Raw genomic sequence first — 17,418 nt, 5'->3', positions numbered from 1 at the left:
AAAGTAACACTAAATAGTAGACTTTTTTTCAAAGAAACAAAGTCCCATATTCCCAAATCTTTCCCTCTCATCTAATAACTACATGTGTTTGGGACTCTTAGAAAAAACAAGAGGGGAGGAAGCGGCACTATTGAAGCTGGGAACTGGCACAAAAACAGTGAAGCACACTGTGAAGCCGAAGCATCTTCAGAGTCAGGTTCCTGGGTGGCTGTTTCAATTTGGTCTCGGATCCCATTCTAGCGCATCCAGGACCACAGGATCCCAGAGGAGCAGCAGCTGAGGGTTCAAATAAACATAACATGCCACCCCAACAACTTAAATGTAAAAGCTGATGTGCAGGCAAAAATCCCACAATGTTTCAGAACTAGGTGATAATTGTACCTTTTCACATGAACATAGAGGTGTCCCCATCAAAGACTGGGACTGTATACTGCAAACACCTTTTATGAATCACCTTCGGCAATTTTGTTTAGTTGCCTAGTGCTGGAGATCCCTGGATTGCCAGTGGTTCTGCAGCCCATGAAACTATCTGTAGTTCCTCTTCTATGTCAGTATCAGTATTGGAATGAGCAATGCTCTCAGATGAGTTGAAAAGATGTATTTAGCTCCCATCAATTTCTGATCCCCTTTACTTTAGCTCTTTTGAAATAAGATGAAAGCTTTCACTCACTAATTATTTTTATCCAGCTCATAGAAAAATTAGTTTATCTTCCTGATCAAAGCAAATTAGGCTGATCATGGTTGATTAGAATGCAACAGTAAAATCTCCATACTTTCTCTTCCATCCTCTTTCTCTCAAAAATAGGGCCTGTGTCAAATATGTAGATATTTCCCACGGCCAGGCCGGACTGTGTTTCCAACAGGGACTGTGGCTTGGACAATGGTTCTTACACAGACACTGAAGTTCTTTAGTTCAGTCATTGTATTCGAAAAGAACTAGTAACCCCTTAGCTAGCATTTGATGAAACATCTAGATTTACATATTTCCTTAATTGCATTTTTGAACGTGAGTGAGATTTATCTGACCAGAGTTAAATGCCTCCTTTATTCCCCTACCCAAGGCAAAATTCAACTCCATGCTCTTTATAAAAGTGAGGTTGCGGGTGTATGGAAACTTGTTCGGCTCCCATCTGAACAAATTTTAGAGTTTCAATAAAGTGGGACGAGGGAGTTAGGTTACCAAAGACAGGAAAGATATATCTTTACCTTTTAAAGTGGAAATGTCACTTTCTAAAGCTTTGGCTTGCTCAGCTCTTTCAAAAAGGCTATTTTGATTTTAAATGAATGCTATTCCTTGTTGCCCAATCTCCCAAATCGGTCGCTAAGAAACGTCGAAATTATTGTCCTTAATAATTTCTCACCAATGTTTCTGTTATGTGACTGTAAAAAAACTGGGAGGTTAGGTTTTATTTTCATTATTTATTTACTATAAATTAACAGTAAATCTTGCATTTAGCTCCATTTAAACCTCCCTCTGCAGCTGCCCATTTGAAAAATAAAATGGTTGCCTTCTTTCACTTCAGTGGGCACAATACAAAACATCCATTGAGCTTTCGCTTTATCGCAGCTGCCAATGCCCAGCCGACTTTTAACAAACCAACCAAGCGGAATCACAATGCAGCTGCAACATTTTATGGTATTTCTGTTGGTTCTCTTTTGAGACTGAAGGTGTTAATTAGGAATCAAAGAACACAACCCTGTCAGCTTTCTTTCACAAACCATAGCCTGGTCACTGCAGTTTTTAGAAGAAAAATAAATCTAATAAAGGGATAAAAATGTTGTTTGTCACACCAGTAAAGTGTACTTAAGACCCTTTGATCAAAAGCTTTTCATGTAGTCTTGTCAGATGGGCTGGAAATATTGTATTTTTCCCCCTTTTCTGCCCCTTCCTCATGCAGACTTCTCTGAATTCTGAATTTAATTTCAGGGTGTCTAGAAAGCTGTGTCTATATAGTCATGTGTGGGATTATTTTTGGATGATAACTGGTTTTGTGGAGTAAGACAATTTTGCTTCTTAGAAAAAAAATTCACATTCAACATTCCGTCATGTTACAGCTTCATAACATTGGGTCTTCTATTAGCAACAACTGTCAATGCTCTACTCAGAATAATGGATATTTATGGCAGAAATCTCTCTATATTTAAGAGAATCCTTTTTTACATGCACAGAATTAAATATTTTCAGAAGCATAGGAGGGGAGAGGGTATAGGGGCAGGAAGGACAGTAGAATGAATCGGATGTTATTACCCTATGTGCACTTATGACTACATGACCTGTGTGTTTCTACAACATGTACAACCAAAAGAATGAGAAGTTATACTCTATTTATGTGTCAAAATGTATTCCACTGTCATGTATAACTAATTAGAACAAATAAAAAGGTTTTAAAGAACACATGCCTATATATGCCCACATATGTTAATTTACCAAAGAGTTTGTTCTGTTTGTATAATTTTTTGATGCATCTTGAACATCATACATTCAAACGTAACACGAAGTCATTACCTTTAATCTTCAATCAAAGTTAAAAGCTTAAAATAAGTTTATGAAGTTAGCACTGCTGGGAATTAGTCAAGCCTGCTAGCTTTCTCAGCACGAGGTTTTGCTGCTATATGCACAAATCATGCCAAAATCCATTAATCCTGCTAGAGAGAGGCAGAAAGAAGGTCTGCTTGTTGATTTAATGTTAATGAAATGAATGAGCTCCTGAGGCTACCTAGGGGGGCCCTCTAAACTGTAAAACAAATAAAGTCATTTTAAATAATGCTCACTGCAGGAGAGTAAACAATTCTTCCAGATTTCCTGGAAAAAAAAATGGGAGTGGGTGTGGATGTGTGGAAACCTCCCATTTTCTGCAATCCTGTTACACCTGCCCTGTTACAATACCCACAAAAGTCAAGCTAATAGACTTGTAGAACTATCCAATGAGGAGAACTCAGAGCATGTGCTCACCTCCCCTATTTTACAAAGGTGAAAAATTGAGGCAGGGAGAAAATTTTTCTTGCCAGGGATTCTGTGGCAGATTCGTGGACTGGCGAGATCTAGACCAGTGATTCTCAAACTTGGCTGTACATTGAATTTGCCTTGGGAGCTACAGGACACTTTGATGCATCATTTCTTCCCCGAAGATTCTGCTTTGCTTGATTTGGTGTGTGATCTCAGCTTCAAGATGGTTAAATTAGCTACCAGGTGGTAAAAATGTGCTGACAAGTTTGACAGCCACAGATATACATTTCTAATCTAGTGCATTTGTTTTTTACTTTTTGCCACACCATAATGTTAATTATTGAGCAGCTCCTAGGAGCATGCCTATTGTTTTATCATACTATAGATAGAACAGATCCATTTGTTTTGAGATTTCAAGGTTATTTCCAAAATGTGTGTTTTCTCAGTGTTTCTTTCACATGTAAATGCAAAGGTGTGTGTGTGTGTGTGTGTGTGTGTGTGTGTGTGTGTCTGTGTGTCTGTGTATGTGTGTATGTGCACACATAAGAGAGAAACTCATTTTGGGCCCCTTGAAGGGCCCAAAACTCATTTTGGGCCCCTGGGGTGAGCCAGTTCCACAGGGAAGATAGTAGCCAAGGTCTAGGACTGGCATGGCAGCTTGGTCCATGCCTGGCTCTTTTTTCTGTCTTGTCCTTTGCTTCACCTTGAAATTTCTTTTTTTATTCCTTTCTAATTTGCCGCCATTTCTTCTGGGCTGCCACTTTCCTCCTCCTCTTTTTTTTATATAAAGAATTGTACTTGGTCTGAGAGAGACCTTTCTGACTCTTCTTGACATTGTTTGACTTTTGCTGCTTTTTGTTTCTCTTTGGTTTGGTGATGATTTAAACCATTGAATAAAGCTGGGCTGAGATTCCCTTTCTTCAATCTGTGCTGCTGGATAACAAGTAATCAATGTGTGCCTGAAACTTCCTTCCATTTTGGCTTTAGAGTTTTAAAAGAAAGCAGCTTCTTGGATTACTAACTTAATAGGCACTCAGGAATTCAGAATCATCTTTTCACATGTAGTAAGATATAAGGAGATTTCCTTTGTCTTTTACAAACCTGTTGTCTTGATATCAAAGGTTGTGGGCAAAGCACACATCTCTTTTGCAGAGGGGTTTAGGGTGTCTCTAGAGATGGAAAACTGGGTGTATTTAGAGGCCCTGGGTGGAAAAGACTGGTCCAAGGGTTGCTCAGCCATCTCTCCACTCTTTTGGGGACACCATGCATAATTTCAGAGGCTTCCTGCTCAAAATACAAGCTCAAGTGGGACTTTGATCCCCTCTTTAGCTTTGAATTCCCTCTCTTACATAGATTCACATCATGAGTACCTATTATTTCCCTAGGAATAAATTTAGCTTCATCATGGTCACTGATGAAAGATTCTTCATGCAATTCAGTTGAACCAACTGTGTCATTATCAAAGACAGCTATTGGAGTTGCTTTGAAAATTTAACTCTTGGGTGTATTTTCACAGAGATAAAAGCCTATTCCTTTAACTGGTTTTGGTCTTTAGAGAAGAATTTTGTTTGTAGTTGTTGGTATATTAAAAAACAACGAAACACATTTTTTTTTGTTGTGTTGAAATCTTGATTTTTCCTGAATGCATTTTTTGGCCCTAAGGAAAGGTTAAATTCTCTAACTTCTTTCAGTCTTAAAGTCCATCATCTCTCACCTGCCACTGTAGCAAATCAATAGCTGATCATGAAGGTCCTAAGAGACCAAGAAGATACCAAGCTGATGTTTTTCTACATAGTCAGGAGACATGATGGGGCTAAAGAAAAAGAGAAAATAATTCAACCTTAGGACTGCAAACTGTTGGTCATTCATTGGATCATGTCTGAGGTGTGGAATTCTAACATTATGCCATGATCAAGCATTCATTCAGCTATCAGCCATCCTGGAGATGTTAGCAGTGTCACCACACCCATGAACAAATATAATAATACATTGAAAACACAGAATCTTTACCTATTTAATGCCAAGGACCAGAGATGAAATAATATTTTTATTTATAACAGATACTAGGTAACACTTAATGCATTTGAAGCTGTCCCTTCTTGGTTTCTCTAATCTTCTTTATCTAGTAGGCACCTCTCTGCTATTCTCTACTTGTTAAAAAAGCATTATAAAATTTTGTTTAATTAAAGTTACATTCATATTTGTAAATCTTGAGGGCAATTAATATTTTGGGGAATAAAATTTAAGAGGCAACATGGTATATTTGAAAAGTATGAGTTTAGTGTGATAGCAACTGTAACATCATCAACAATAAAAACAGCTGCACCAAACATTTAAAGTATGTCCCATATATGAAATACTATGCAAGGTGCTTTGCAAGCATTATTTTTCCAATTTTGCCACTTTACAGATGAAAACACTGAGGCACAAAGCTGTTTGCCAAGTTCATTCAAGATAGTGCTGTGATCATTAAGGGATGTTCTAATCTCTAAGGTGGAAACAGTAATAACTGAAGGTCAAATGAGAAGCTGGGAGTAAATGAATTAATAGTATCCTTTTGATTTTTTTTTTTTCCTCTTCTGTTTTGGGAATTTTTCCAACAGTATGTAGTCTTCCAGGTTTGGAGGAAAGAATCTCTCTGTTATCATATTATAAGATTATATCAGAGATTATATCAACTAGTCCCTTCGTGGTCAGAAAAACAGTGCCTGGTATCTTAGGAGTGGATGACATATAAGCTTTACATAGAACATAGGGAACCAGAGAGTGTCCTCTAGAGAGAAAGTAGTGCTGACTTTCCTTAGTGTACCCTGTCTCCTTTTGAAGAAGCTCAGAAAAGATGGGCATGGGCTTGGGGTGTTTCAAAATGTAGTTTTTTATATTATCTAGGTATGGTGAAAACAACAGATAAGGAGATGGCTGCTACTGGAAAGACAGCTTGCTAGTTACAGTTCCAAGAGAAGTGGGCACCCATGCTATGCTGGGCCATACAGGGAAGCACCAGGGTCAGTCAGATGGCAGGAAAATGGGGGAAGAACATGCACAGAGCCTTTATTATATTTTTCCATAGAAAAGAGTGAACAAGGCAGGGTAAACTTGCTAAGAATTGGGTAGTTTGAAAAATTTCAGTGGGTTCTGAGGTGTACTGACTGTCCTATCTTGTCCGGTATCTGGTTTTGGGGTGATTAGGACAGGAAATATTGACATAGAGTATTCAAGCCCTGCAAAAATCCATAAAGGAAGTGGTTGGGGGTGGGCTTTGTTTTGGTTGGTTTGCATATGAAAGACATATCATAGAGGAGGCATTTGCTCTCTCTTGGAATTAGCTAGCCCAAGAAGGGAGAAATCTCTCCAGGATCAGTAAGGTCCCCAGATGTCAGAACACAACACAATACAGAAAATTTAAAAAACACCATGAATACACAATATGCAGGAAGGTTCTTTTCTTCTTTGTTCAAGCCACATCTACAATTTAAGGGGCATAGTCAGTAGGGGAAACAGACATGAAGATCAAGTGTGGCGATTATGTGTGGTGAGTGCTTTGACTAAGGTAGGCTCAGCATTAGTGGGGCATAAGATGGGCTTCTCAGTGATGGTCATGATGGCTTCCCAGAAGGGGTGGTGTTTGAAGTGAATATAGAAAAGCTTGCAGGAGTTAGCAAGATGCAAAAGAAGAAAGGCATTCAAAGCAGAGGCCAGCACATGTGAACATTTGGAGGCACGAAATAGGGAAATTATAGTTTGATACGGTTAGAGAAAGGAATAGGGAGGGGGAACAGGCAGCAGGGGTCATAGGCCAGCTTGGTAGGATAAACAGAGATGTTAAAACAGAGATATTAAACTTGGTCATGAAAGCTACAGGAAACCACTGAAGGGTGGAATATAAAAGAGACATGACCAGAGAGGCATCTTGGACAAACTAGTGGGAAGTGGCAGGGAGTGTTCATGTGTGTTGGGGGTTTACATAGACCGTGGAAGTAGACTGCCACAATTATTTAGGCCAAAAATCAGGAGACCCTGAACTAATGCAACATCATTGCTAGAGTAGAAAGGAAACAGATACCAAAAGACATTTAGGTGAACTCAATATGGCTGAATAAACTCAATGAAATGTAAATTACAATAAACATGTTTAACTATGAACAAAAATTTGGGAAATTAATGATGTGTTCCTCAAATTAAATCTGATTTTTCATTTTTGCTCTATAGATTTTTGGGTGTATCTGCAGTGAACCAAAATAAAATGATAAGGTTAAAATTCAGACATATAGCTAGATGTGAACACTGATGATAATATGCAAAAACAACAGGGCATTTGACATCACCTAGGAAAGTGACTGAGAGTTTCAGAATTTATTTCAATGTCTATCATTACAGCAGAAAAGAGAGCTCTGGACTGAGGTTTTCAGGAGATTTGGGTTCCAATTCCATCTTTGCCAGCTATGTGACTGGGCACATCATTTAGCTCTTATGAACATGAATTTCACTACCAGTGAAATGAAGGGATTGGAGATGGCCTCCATTCTACATTCCATAGGTAGACATTGCTTTTGACTCATTGAAGCCTCCAGCAACTCATATCAATGATTTAATTCTATTTATTTGGGAAATTAGGGTAGTGTTCAAGCAATCACTATTAAATTTCAATTCAGCACTGTGTAATGTGACCTTAGTTATACAGCTTAGTCATTCTGGCGATTTGTGGACAAAAGATTATCCTTTCAGTTCTTTGTAGAACTTATTCTCAGTGTAGTTTGCTATTAACTCAAGCTCTGAATTGATTTTATTACAATTAACAAAAAGCTACCAAAATTAGCCTTTTCTTCCCAGTATACAATTAAGTTCTGAGACACTTCTACAGCTACGGCAAAAGGGTGTTCAAATTACTACGTAACAGTCACTGGGGACCAGACGGTGTCCACCTGACACTTCCCACAACTGCAAGACCCCGGGGAGGTGGGTATTTTTCTGGAAAGCCAGCAGCTGTAAGGTGGAAGGTGGACACTTGCTGTCAGTTAATCATGTTGCTAAAACTTTTGAGTTCTCCAAATGAGATATGTTTACACCCTGGGAGAATCTGGTTTAACTAGGATTTCCTTTTGCTAAACCAAGCTTGAAGATTCAATGAAAAAAGATCTTGAACTTCTTCCTGTGCTCTGTTACACTGAGTCCCAGAGAACAACAGCTGCTGGGGGAACGGGGGCTGCAGATGAGCTAAGACCTTCCACCACAGGGAGGGTGATGTGGCTTCCCTAAGTTAAAATCAAAGACCCAACTTTGGTGCACTTAGAGTTGATACTTTAATCTCAAAGATGCTTCTTTCTAAACTTCCCTTTGTCTTGTAGTGGGAAGGCCTGTGATGGGGGGTGGAGATAAGGAAAATGTGTCCTGATTCTCCTCTGCCACATCTGTCAGTAAAGGATGGAGAGGGGTTGAGAAGTGTACCATCCGGGAGCAGGTGTTTAGCGGAGTCCAGTGGCTCAGTCTCTCAGTTCTGTCAGCACTGTCCCATAGGTAACAGACTTCCTTAGTTAGCTTTTCTATTTCTCTTGCCATTCTTTCTCTAGGCTTTTTTTCTACTGTGCAGTTAATACTTTAACCATTTTAAGTAGAATAGGCTTATTGCCAAATGCAAGCATATCTGGTAAGGATCCCTTCAAGGTAGGAAGTAGGAAAATAAAATAAAAAGGAAGAGTTTTATCTCAGACTGTACTAGGAAATTCAAATTCCTTCTGTAGATTCATTCAACAAATATGAAATAAACCTTTATTGTGAAAGTCTCAGTGTTTACACAAAAATGGTGATTAAGGAATGTATCTTCTTAATCACCATTTTTATTTGGTTTTCATAATCAAATAACCTTCACCACATATGTATACAGAATCTGAAAGGTGATTTTTGTGCTGATAGATTTAAGGAACAATTGATTACATAACAGAGCTCCTTCAAGCAAGTGCTTCCCAAGAAAATTTATTACCTAAAAACTTCAAGCACCATGTGTGTTTCATGTGTCGAACCAATAAACTCATTACAATAACATTGGGTAAACCCAAACACAACACAACGAAGGTTCTGATACAACCCACAGTAACCAACCAACTTTAAAATAATATCTCTGTTATTTGGTAAGGTTAAATATTCAGCAAATTCTTCATATTTTTTCCATTTGAGATCATGTGTGGTTTTCTACTTTCCTGAGGAGTACGCTTTTGCGGCTTTTTTGATCAAAGGAAGGTTATTTTTTGCAAATAGACATCTTTTTTAGAGGTCCCTTGCTCTATGTAATCAAAGTTTCAAGAAAAAAGAGGGACAAAAGTATTTTCCAGTTTTTTAGCGAAACACAAAAAATCTGTAGGTTCTCTGCATAGTGAAGACTTTGGAAAGAAGGCAGATATGTGAAGTTAGTGACAACAATGATGTGTGTGTGTGTGAGAGAGAGAGAGAGAGAGAGAGAGAGAGAGAGAGAGAGAGAGAGGGAGAGAGAGAGAGGCAGACAAGGAGGTGGAAGGAGGAAATAAAGGAATTTGGCTGCAAAATTGAGTAACAGTTTGAAACACTTGGCTTCCAGTTGTGAAAGATGAGCAACACTGGGGAGAGGCTGGGCTAACAAGGAACCACTTGAGGAAAGCTTAATCTCTGCTGGCAGGCTGACGAGGAAGGTCAGCTCAGAGCACGCGTTCTCAGCTGGAGTTGGGCTCCCTTTGCCAGGACAATTGTCTTCTGCATTTCAGCTTCTGAACTGAACTGAAGGTGCCTTCACACAGCCAGCCCCTCCGTCTCTCCCCCTTAAAGGGCTGGCTCTCCACTGCCGTGCCCTGTCAATGTATGTATGTGTCATTTCCGCCGAGCTGGTGGCACAAAGAGACGTGTTTCTCATTGGTGTGTGCTAGTGTGTGCATGAGATCGCTTTCTTCCCCCTTGACCACCACAGTCCTTGTCTGCAGATGAAGGGAAACTTCTTCTGAAGGCAAGAGCGATAAAAGGAATATGAGAAAAAAAAAAAAAAAAAAAGGCTTGCAAATAAAAAGTGAGACACTTGAAAATTAGAAATTGCTGAATAATTTTAAGTGGTTAGTCTTAATAGAAAACTAAAAGATGAGAATGTCATTTTAAGAGATTTTAGAGATTGTGTCCCAATGTATCCCAAATTTTCTTAACATCAGCAATTACTTGATGAGGGTTTTTTTTTCTTTTTGCACGGAATATAATTTATAATTAACTGGTTACACACTGATACTTCATGTTGACCAGTACTACCACAAATGATTAATGTAGATCAGGTTTCTAGCAGCAAAGGACTGAAGAAATTCAGAAAGGTGTTTTGTTTGAAGGAGGAGACTTTTCTCTGTCTTGTTCAGATTTCTGGTTGACTCAGAAGACTGTCTCACTGGTCTACTGTTAAACACACACAATTTAGACTAGAAAATTGATTTCTGTGGTAGTAAGAAAGTGGATATAAAAAAAGACACATAGCAATCAAATTTAAAATATTTGGCCCTAAACTAGATCACATCATGCTGATTTTATTGAAAATTAAAAACTATACTTTGTTCTGGAAGTCCCTAAAGAAATAAAGCTTCATAAATTGTTTTCTGTTTATTTGGGGCGGGGGGTTGGTGGTACTGGGGATTGAACTCAGGGGCCACTTGGCTACTGAGCCACATCTCCAGTCCTATTTTGTATTTTATTTAGAGAGACGGTATCACTAAGTTGCCTAGCACCTCACTTTTGCTGAGGCTGGCTTTGAACTCGAGATTCTCCTGCCTCAGCCTCCTGAGCTGCTGGGATTACAGGCGTGCACCATTGTACCTGGCATAAATTGTGTCCTTGAAAATAAAAATATGGTAAAATATTTCAGCACCAACTACAATCATTATAAGGCATAAATGTAAGTTAGAAGACTGGTTTTCTTGTCTCATTTGCAGACTAGTCCTGAATATAATTTCAAAGAGGTCCAAAAGTATTTAAAGCAACGAAAATGTCCTTGGAAAAAATTTACAGACATTCAACTGAGTCAAGCATTCAACATAGTTCCTGACACTCAGGGAGCACAGTATAAATTTCAGCTTTTATTTTCATTATTTTTATTAAAATAATAGGGAAACTTGGGTATATAAATTGTTATGTGTGTTAAAATAAACAACTCACTGCATCATTTAAGCTACATAGAATTCAATTAAATTTCAAATGGTACTGGGCCACAATTGTGGGATACCAGGAGCCTTGTGTTATTCTGCTACTTGAAGACTAGTAGTTCTCATCTTTCTCAGACCCCTTTTAGCTACTAGGATTTCAGTAGCTGATTCAGCCAATTACATTAAATTCAACATTACAAATATTTACTGGATATCCCATAAGAGTTGGGCACTCTGACAAATTTGGAATATAAAGTAGAAAATTTCCTACCCTGGAGGTACTCATAGATAAATGAGGAGAATAAACTCTGAAGGAAAGAAAGCCTCTCATTACATCCTGGAGTATTATTCCATCTGACTTAAGGAAGGTGTTTTCACAGTCATGGCTGGTTCCTTTGCAAACTCTCAAAGTAAGTTTCAGTTTCTCCAGTTCTAGACGTATACATTCAGAGTGGAAGTAATTTATGAGGGTATGAGGAAGCACTCTTGCTTGTGAAGCATGTCTTCAACAGCTTCCCCACTAAAGCTACCACCCTGTTGAGAGACTTAGCATGACCACTGAATCCTATTATTCCATTTCTTGAAACCAAATGACTCAAGTTCTATCTTACATTTTCAAATAAGGCATTATCATTGGGCTCAACCAATGTAACAGGAATATTTACTGGAAGAGGTGGGAGAAAATGCCACATATTTCAAGATGGAATGGCTTCCCACCATGGAAGATATAAAGAAACAAATTAATTTTGAATTAGAAGAATTTTAATGAAAAGTTCCACATTGTAACCTGTGCAATATCTCCTTTCCACACATATAATGAGTTCCACAGGTGAAATTGGACATGTAGTTGGTATAAATAATAGCTAAATAAAAATGTGGATTAAGGCTGACAGAACTGGGAATAAAATAGTTACAGTGGATTAGAACCCTTGGACAGATTTAACATGTGAAGTTCTACTAAATGCATCAAACAGAGAAACAGGACAAGATAATCAGCTGATTTTATTTGGTAAAAAATATATCAGTCTGGCTTTAGTGCCAGTTTGTTTCATCTCCCTACTACCAAAATGGGATGCCATAAAGGTAAACATTGTGGTAGGAGGGAGGAGGTTGAATCTTACTGGAAGGAATTTAATTTCTTAATTTACCAAAAAAATCCACATGAGGGTTGTTCACATGGAAATGTATCATTTAGCTGTATTCTAAATTTATATAAATATAACAAAAAATATAATATTGTGCAATACAAAACTCTACTGTTTTTCAATTATATCTTATGGCATATAATTTATTTTAATTGGAAACCATACTTATTACTTTAACATGGTTAAAGTAATTAAATGATGAATTTGATAGAAGAAATATAAAAACACTTTAAAAATTATATATCAGTTATAATACCATAAATATTCTGTAATATCTTTAATTTCATGATAGCTGTATTGGGTTAATCATTTGCTCTGACGTTATTTGTCTGCTTTTGACAGCTATATGTTTTGGAATTTAAAAGTGATCAAATAGTTGAGATAAAAACTAAAATCATGGGCAGATTTTATGTTTCTGAACTTCTTTAAACACATCCAAGTATGAATGGTCTCACTATCAAAACAATTTTATTTAACCACAAAGGTTGTTTCTTATTCAATCTTCTTACTCATTTATGATTTTACCTTTTGTTGCTTCATCAGAATGTCTTTGCTTTGAAAAATGCAGAGGAAAGAAAGAAGAAAAAAACTAAAGGTCACATTTATTATGTAAAAATTCTTTCTTGTCACATGAACTCTGTCATGCACATATTGAACATATTCAGTAATGTATTTATTTCAAATTTATGCTACAAAATTGTTTGAATCACAATTCACTATTAAAAAAATTACTCAGACAAGTTTAGTTAATTAGTTTCAATAATTGCCCATAACAAAAAAGTCTATGGGAAAACCCACCAGGAATCCTGGAGAAAAAGAATGAACTTTATTAAAATGGAGAAAATTCTTGATATCATTGTATTTTAGACAAAGTTTAAAAGAATGTTGTAACTTGTATGAATTTTGCAATTGATCTAAATCCTTTTATAACCGTTTATAAAGTACGAACTTTGTCTTTTATTTAAAGTATGAACATAGTCTTTTATTTAAAGTACTTTTCTCAGCTAGAAGGAAACAAGAAATATATTACATTATTTTCATATAAGACTCTAAAATATTTTTGAATTTTGAAACTGCATCTTTAATGCTTAAAACATATATATGATACCAGGGCCATTCTTAATTTAACTAATTGAGGTTTTTGATCAGTTCTTATTAACATCAGTTTTACTAATTATGTATAAAATCAAATTTTGTTTCAAAATGACATGGGGGAAAATAATCAAGTTATGTAAAATTTTAAAATCTCTCTTGGTTTCTTTGGTTCATATAACATAACTTTGCTTATGGATAAAATGTTTATGCCATTCAGCAACAGCAAAGAAAAGCTTAGTTTCTGTTTAAAAGGAAAATCTGCATTCTAGACCAAAAAAGAAAAGTCTATTTACTATATTAGGCTGTTCACTGAAATTTAGTTTTCTACCTTGATGCCACACTAACTAGATGAAAGACACATCAAAGTAACATAGGAGATTTTACTTTTTAAGACCCTAGGAGCAAAATCCTTTGTATTTGAAAGACTAAAACAACTTATCTGTAATAGGATTAGACCTACTTTATTTCTGACTGATCATTCTTGGTGTATTGAGATATATTAAGCATTGTAAACAATTATTGTCTCCTTTTATGTTTTAGCCTTGGTGGGGTCCTTATTTTCTGCAGAGTGAACTTCACTGGCTTCTGTTAGCAAAATGAGAGCCTATAACCAATCGGGGTGGATGGTAGGAGAAGAAGTTGAGGGAAAAGACAGGGGATGGGGAGAGAAGAGACTAGGATTGAGATTCTTCTAGGAGTTTCCATTACAGTTAATGGTCTGGTTACAGATCTACTGGGGGATGGAGTTTGGTAAGAAAAGAGAGCTAATATTAATGTTTGGATTGGCTTAAGATTTAGCTTTTCTCAGAAGAAAGATTATAAAATGATGCACAAACAGTTCTTGCCTTCTATGAATAGATTTAGAGAACTTTCTTTACCTGCTGGTTTCACTAGACAACTATTAGATTGCAGCAAATCTATTTTCCAAAAGTGGTCAGCTGGAACTTACCATATCAATCTGTTGGAAGGAAATAAAATGCTTGTTCTTTCTTTAGGGGGATTAGGAGATAATATTTTGACTAAATAAATGGTGATAACCTACTACAAACAATAACAGTAGTTCTAGCCTCTTAACCACATTAGTCTTTACTTACTTAAATTTTCCCATCAAAGCTTTTGGCCCCAGTGGAGTGGGAACATAACTTAATGTCCCCTTTCAAGAGCAAATGAAGTTATTTCTTAAAATAAGAAAATCAATAAAACTCCTACTTATTTACTGTTTTAGATTATGACTAACCAAGTGAAGGCAGAAATGATCAGATAATACTAGGTGTAACCAAAAGAGGGCATCATCTACTCTTAATGTCTGCACAGAGCTTCTGTGATTGTAATCCCACAACTCTCAATCCATGACAAAAGAATTACCCCATCGTCCTTGGCACTCTGCACTCTATAGGGAGACCAAGTCATGACATCACACATTAAGGAGTATCTGGCCAGTTCTTCACTTTAGGACTGATGTCTACATTCAGCACACACAATCCTTGAAATTTCAGCGACCAGAAGCAAGTGGTTAACATTCCCTGTCTAATTTTACACAGACACTCTGAGTTTAATATTTTATAGGGCACTGAGAAAATTTCCTCTTAGACTAGGATACAAGCTGGCATCAGATAGCATAAGAATAATGTGAAAACTAATTCACTTTCTAATTGTATCTTAACTTTAAGGGGTTATCTATTAATGATAGATAGTGAACAGTGGCAGTAGGTGGCAATAAGTTCTCCTGAGCACAGGGAAGATACCACTAAATGGATTTGAGGTATGATGGGAAATAGTTTAACGCATAATTTTAGGCTTTTAGTAACAGAAGCTTAACAAATGTTCTTCTTGTAAGTAGGAGGAAAAAAATGCCCCAATGTTATGCATAAATTTATTTGCCGTACTCTTAAATATATTTTATAATTAACATATAATTTAAATAGTGGGTAAATGTTGGGGCTGGGGGCATAAGGTTGAACATCCTTGTATATAGTGAATTTCTTCAGGGTGGTAGGAAAGAACAGTGTAGGCTCTTAAGTAAAATTGCCAACCTGGCCTTAGAAATTCATTATGCCGGAGAACACATTATCTTTGAGTCACTGACATTAGCAGTTAAACCAGAAAGGTTGGGGATGTATATTCTGTTTCCTAATAGGGACAGCTGTTCTGAAGGAAATGTGAATTCTGAGAGGATGATCATTTTTTGAAAACAGATTTCCCTCCCTGGAAAAATATCATTATCACATGCTATGAGTGTAATTGAAGGGAAAACCTGGTGGGGAAAATAATTTTATATCCTGCTTGGATAAAGAAAAGCGACCCAAAGAGTTTTATGGTAGTGGAGGAGGCAACTCTCACCTACCAATACTAAAATTTATCAGGATTTTGCCTTTCTTTAAATGCAATATTTTTCCCCCTTTTTCTTCTCTTCCTTATCCTGTCTCCAGAGAAAGAAAAAACTCACTACCTGGCAGAAAACATTGCGTAAGCCTCTGTTTCTTTCCTCCACAAAGCAACTAAACAGAGGAAAAACCAAGTTCACAAACATCCCAACTCGCTCGTGCCAAGGTACATCAGAGAAGCCGAAACAGATTAAACGAGTATGGGATGGGCTCACACTGCAAGGTCTTGAATTAAAATCTAAATGTTTCACCTCGTGGCCAGGAGAGCTTTTTCCCAGGGTGGCCTCGACCCTGGTCTCTTGGCCCCAAGGAACAGAACTCCAGATGGTAGACAGGAAGTTGGGGGGAGTAGTCACCTTGGTCCCCGAGAACAGAGTTCCTTTCTGAGCCACCTCATCCAGTCAACCACCTGTTACTCTCCGGTCTGGGCTTCTCAGGGACAGAATTATAAAATGGGCCTCAGCCTCATTCCCGTGGTCAGGGCTTTGGACGTGGTATTAGGAAAAGAAAGGGTGGGAGGTTCCCCCATGGAAGACAGAGAGTTTCAGGACCCCCCCTTGGAAGTCGGCGCCGCTGTTTACTCGCCTGGCCGCCTTCAGCCCACTTCCCTTTCCTCCCCCGGGGGAGGAGATGGTTAAAGATTACACTGCGGCCATCGGTACTTCAAAGGGCGGCTCGGGCAGCCAAAGGTAAAGATAACGTTCTGGCAGCTCTAATCGGGGTTTGTGGTTGCCACATTTTAATCACTCCGTTAAAAAAAAAAAAGGGTTATGTCGCGCTACAATGCTAAGGATGCAGAGCAAGTCCCTTAGAGCTGGGCATGTTAGGTTTCTCCTGTGGGACACTTTATAGCCCATGTCTTCATGGAAAGCAACTGGATGAAAACCGGGGGATTGGGGTAGGGACCAGTCGGGCATCCTGCCCTTGGGTTTCAGCCTCCTGGGCACAAAAGCCCATTCTGCACAAAAATGCCTGTACACTTGTGCTCATTCTACACACAAATGCCTGTACATTTAGAGGAATGTGCCCTGCGACGTGCCTCGTTCTGGACTGCGAAGCTGCGGCGCACCAGCTCTTTCCCTGGGTCGCAGTGAATCCATTTCGTTACACACCTCTAAAACACGTGCATTTCTCCGGGGATCCGAAACTGGTCTAGCCAGGATGCCCTTGGCAAAGTCGCCCGCCCCCTCCAAAGCAGGAGGGCGCTAAGTCTCCCAGCCTTGACTCAGAGTAGCTCCCTCCCACTTCTAGCCCACTTCTGGGAGTGAGGTGGGGGCGCACTTACAGGTAGGAGGTGAAGACGCTGATGTTGGAGGGCAGCTCCGAGAGTCCCAGGTCCGAGCAGTCCACCCTGAGCAACATTCTGCCGTCGGGTTCGCAGTGACAGTGTGTGGGGCAGCCCCGCGGTAGCGCGCCGGGCTTGGGCGAGCCGCTTCCAGCCGCTAGCTGCAGCAGCACAGGCAAGGACAGGAGCACGCCGACGCGGGAGGTGTCCATGGTGCCCAAGGCAGGGATCCGCGAGCCAGACGCCAGCCGAGGGCAACGCCGGGACTGTTGTGGACTGTGGCGCGCCAGGCGGCGCTCCTCCGGCTTCTGAAGCTCAGCGGGCGTCTGTAACACTGGGCGCCGCGCTCCTGCCCCCCGCCGGGAGCGCCGAGGAGAAGTTCCGCGGGGATCGCGGAGCACGTTGCAGCCACGCTGGCCCCGGGAGC

At 38.9% G+C, this 17,418-nt stretch overlaps 1 protein-coding gene across 3 annotated transcripts in view; it reads right to left on the bottom strand.

Moving 5' to 3' along the window:
- Positions 1–17,203, bottom strand: part of Lgr5 (leucine rich repeat containing G protein-coupled receptor 5) — a 122,008-nt gene extending 104,805 nt beyond the window's left edge. For all 3 annotated transcript variants that reach the window (XM_076853113.1, XM_076853114.1, XM_076853115.1), the window contains exon 1: positions 16,992–17,203. In XM_076853113.1, the coding sequence (XP_076709228.1) occupies positions 16,992–17,203 (212 nt within the window). The remainder of the gene's footprint in view (positions 1–16,991) is intronic.
- Positions 17,204–17,418: the final 215 nt, after the last annotated feature.

Source organism: Callospermophilus lateralis, chromosome 4 (genome assembly GCF_048772815.1).
Source record: "Callospermophilus lateralis isolate mCalLat2 chromosome 4, mCalLat2.hap1, whole genome shotgun sequence".
Classification (NCBI taxonomy): domain Eukaryota; kingdom Metazoa; phylum Chordata; class Mammalia; order Rodentia; family Sciuridae; genus Callospermophilus; species Callospermophilus lateralis.
Note: the sequence above shows the minus strand (reverse complement) of the source record. Positions and strands in the feature narration are given on the sequence as shown.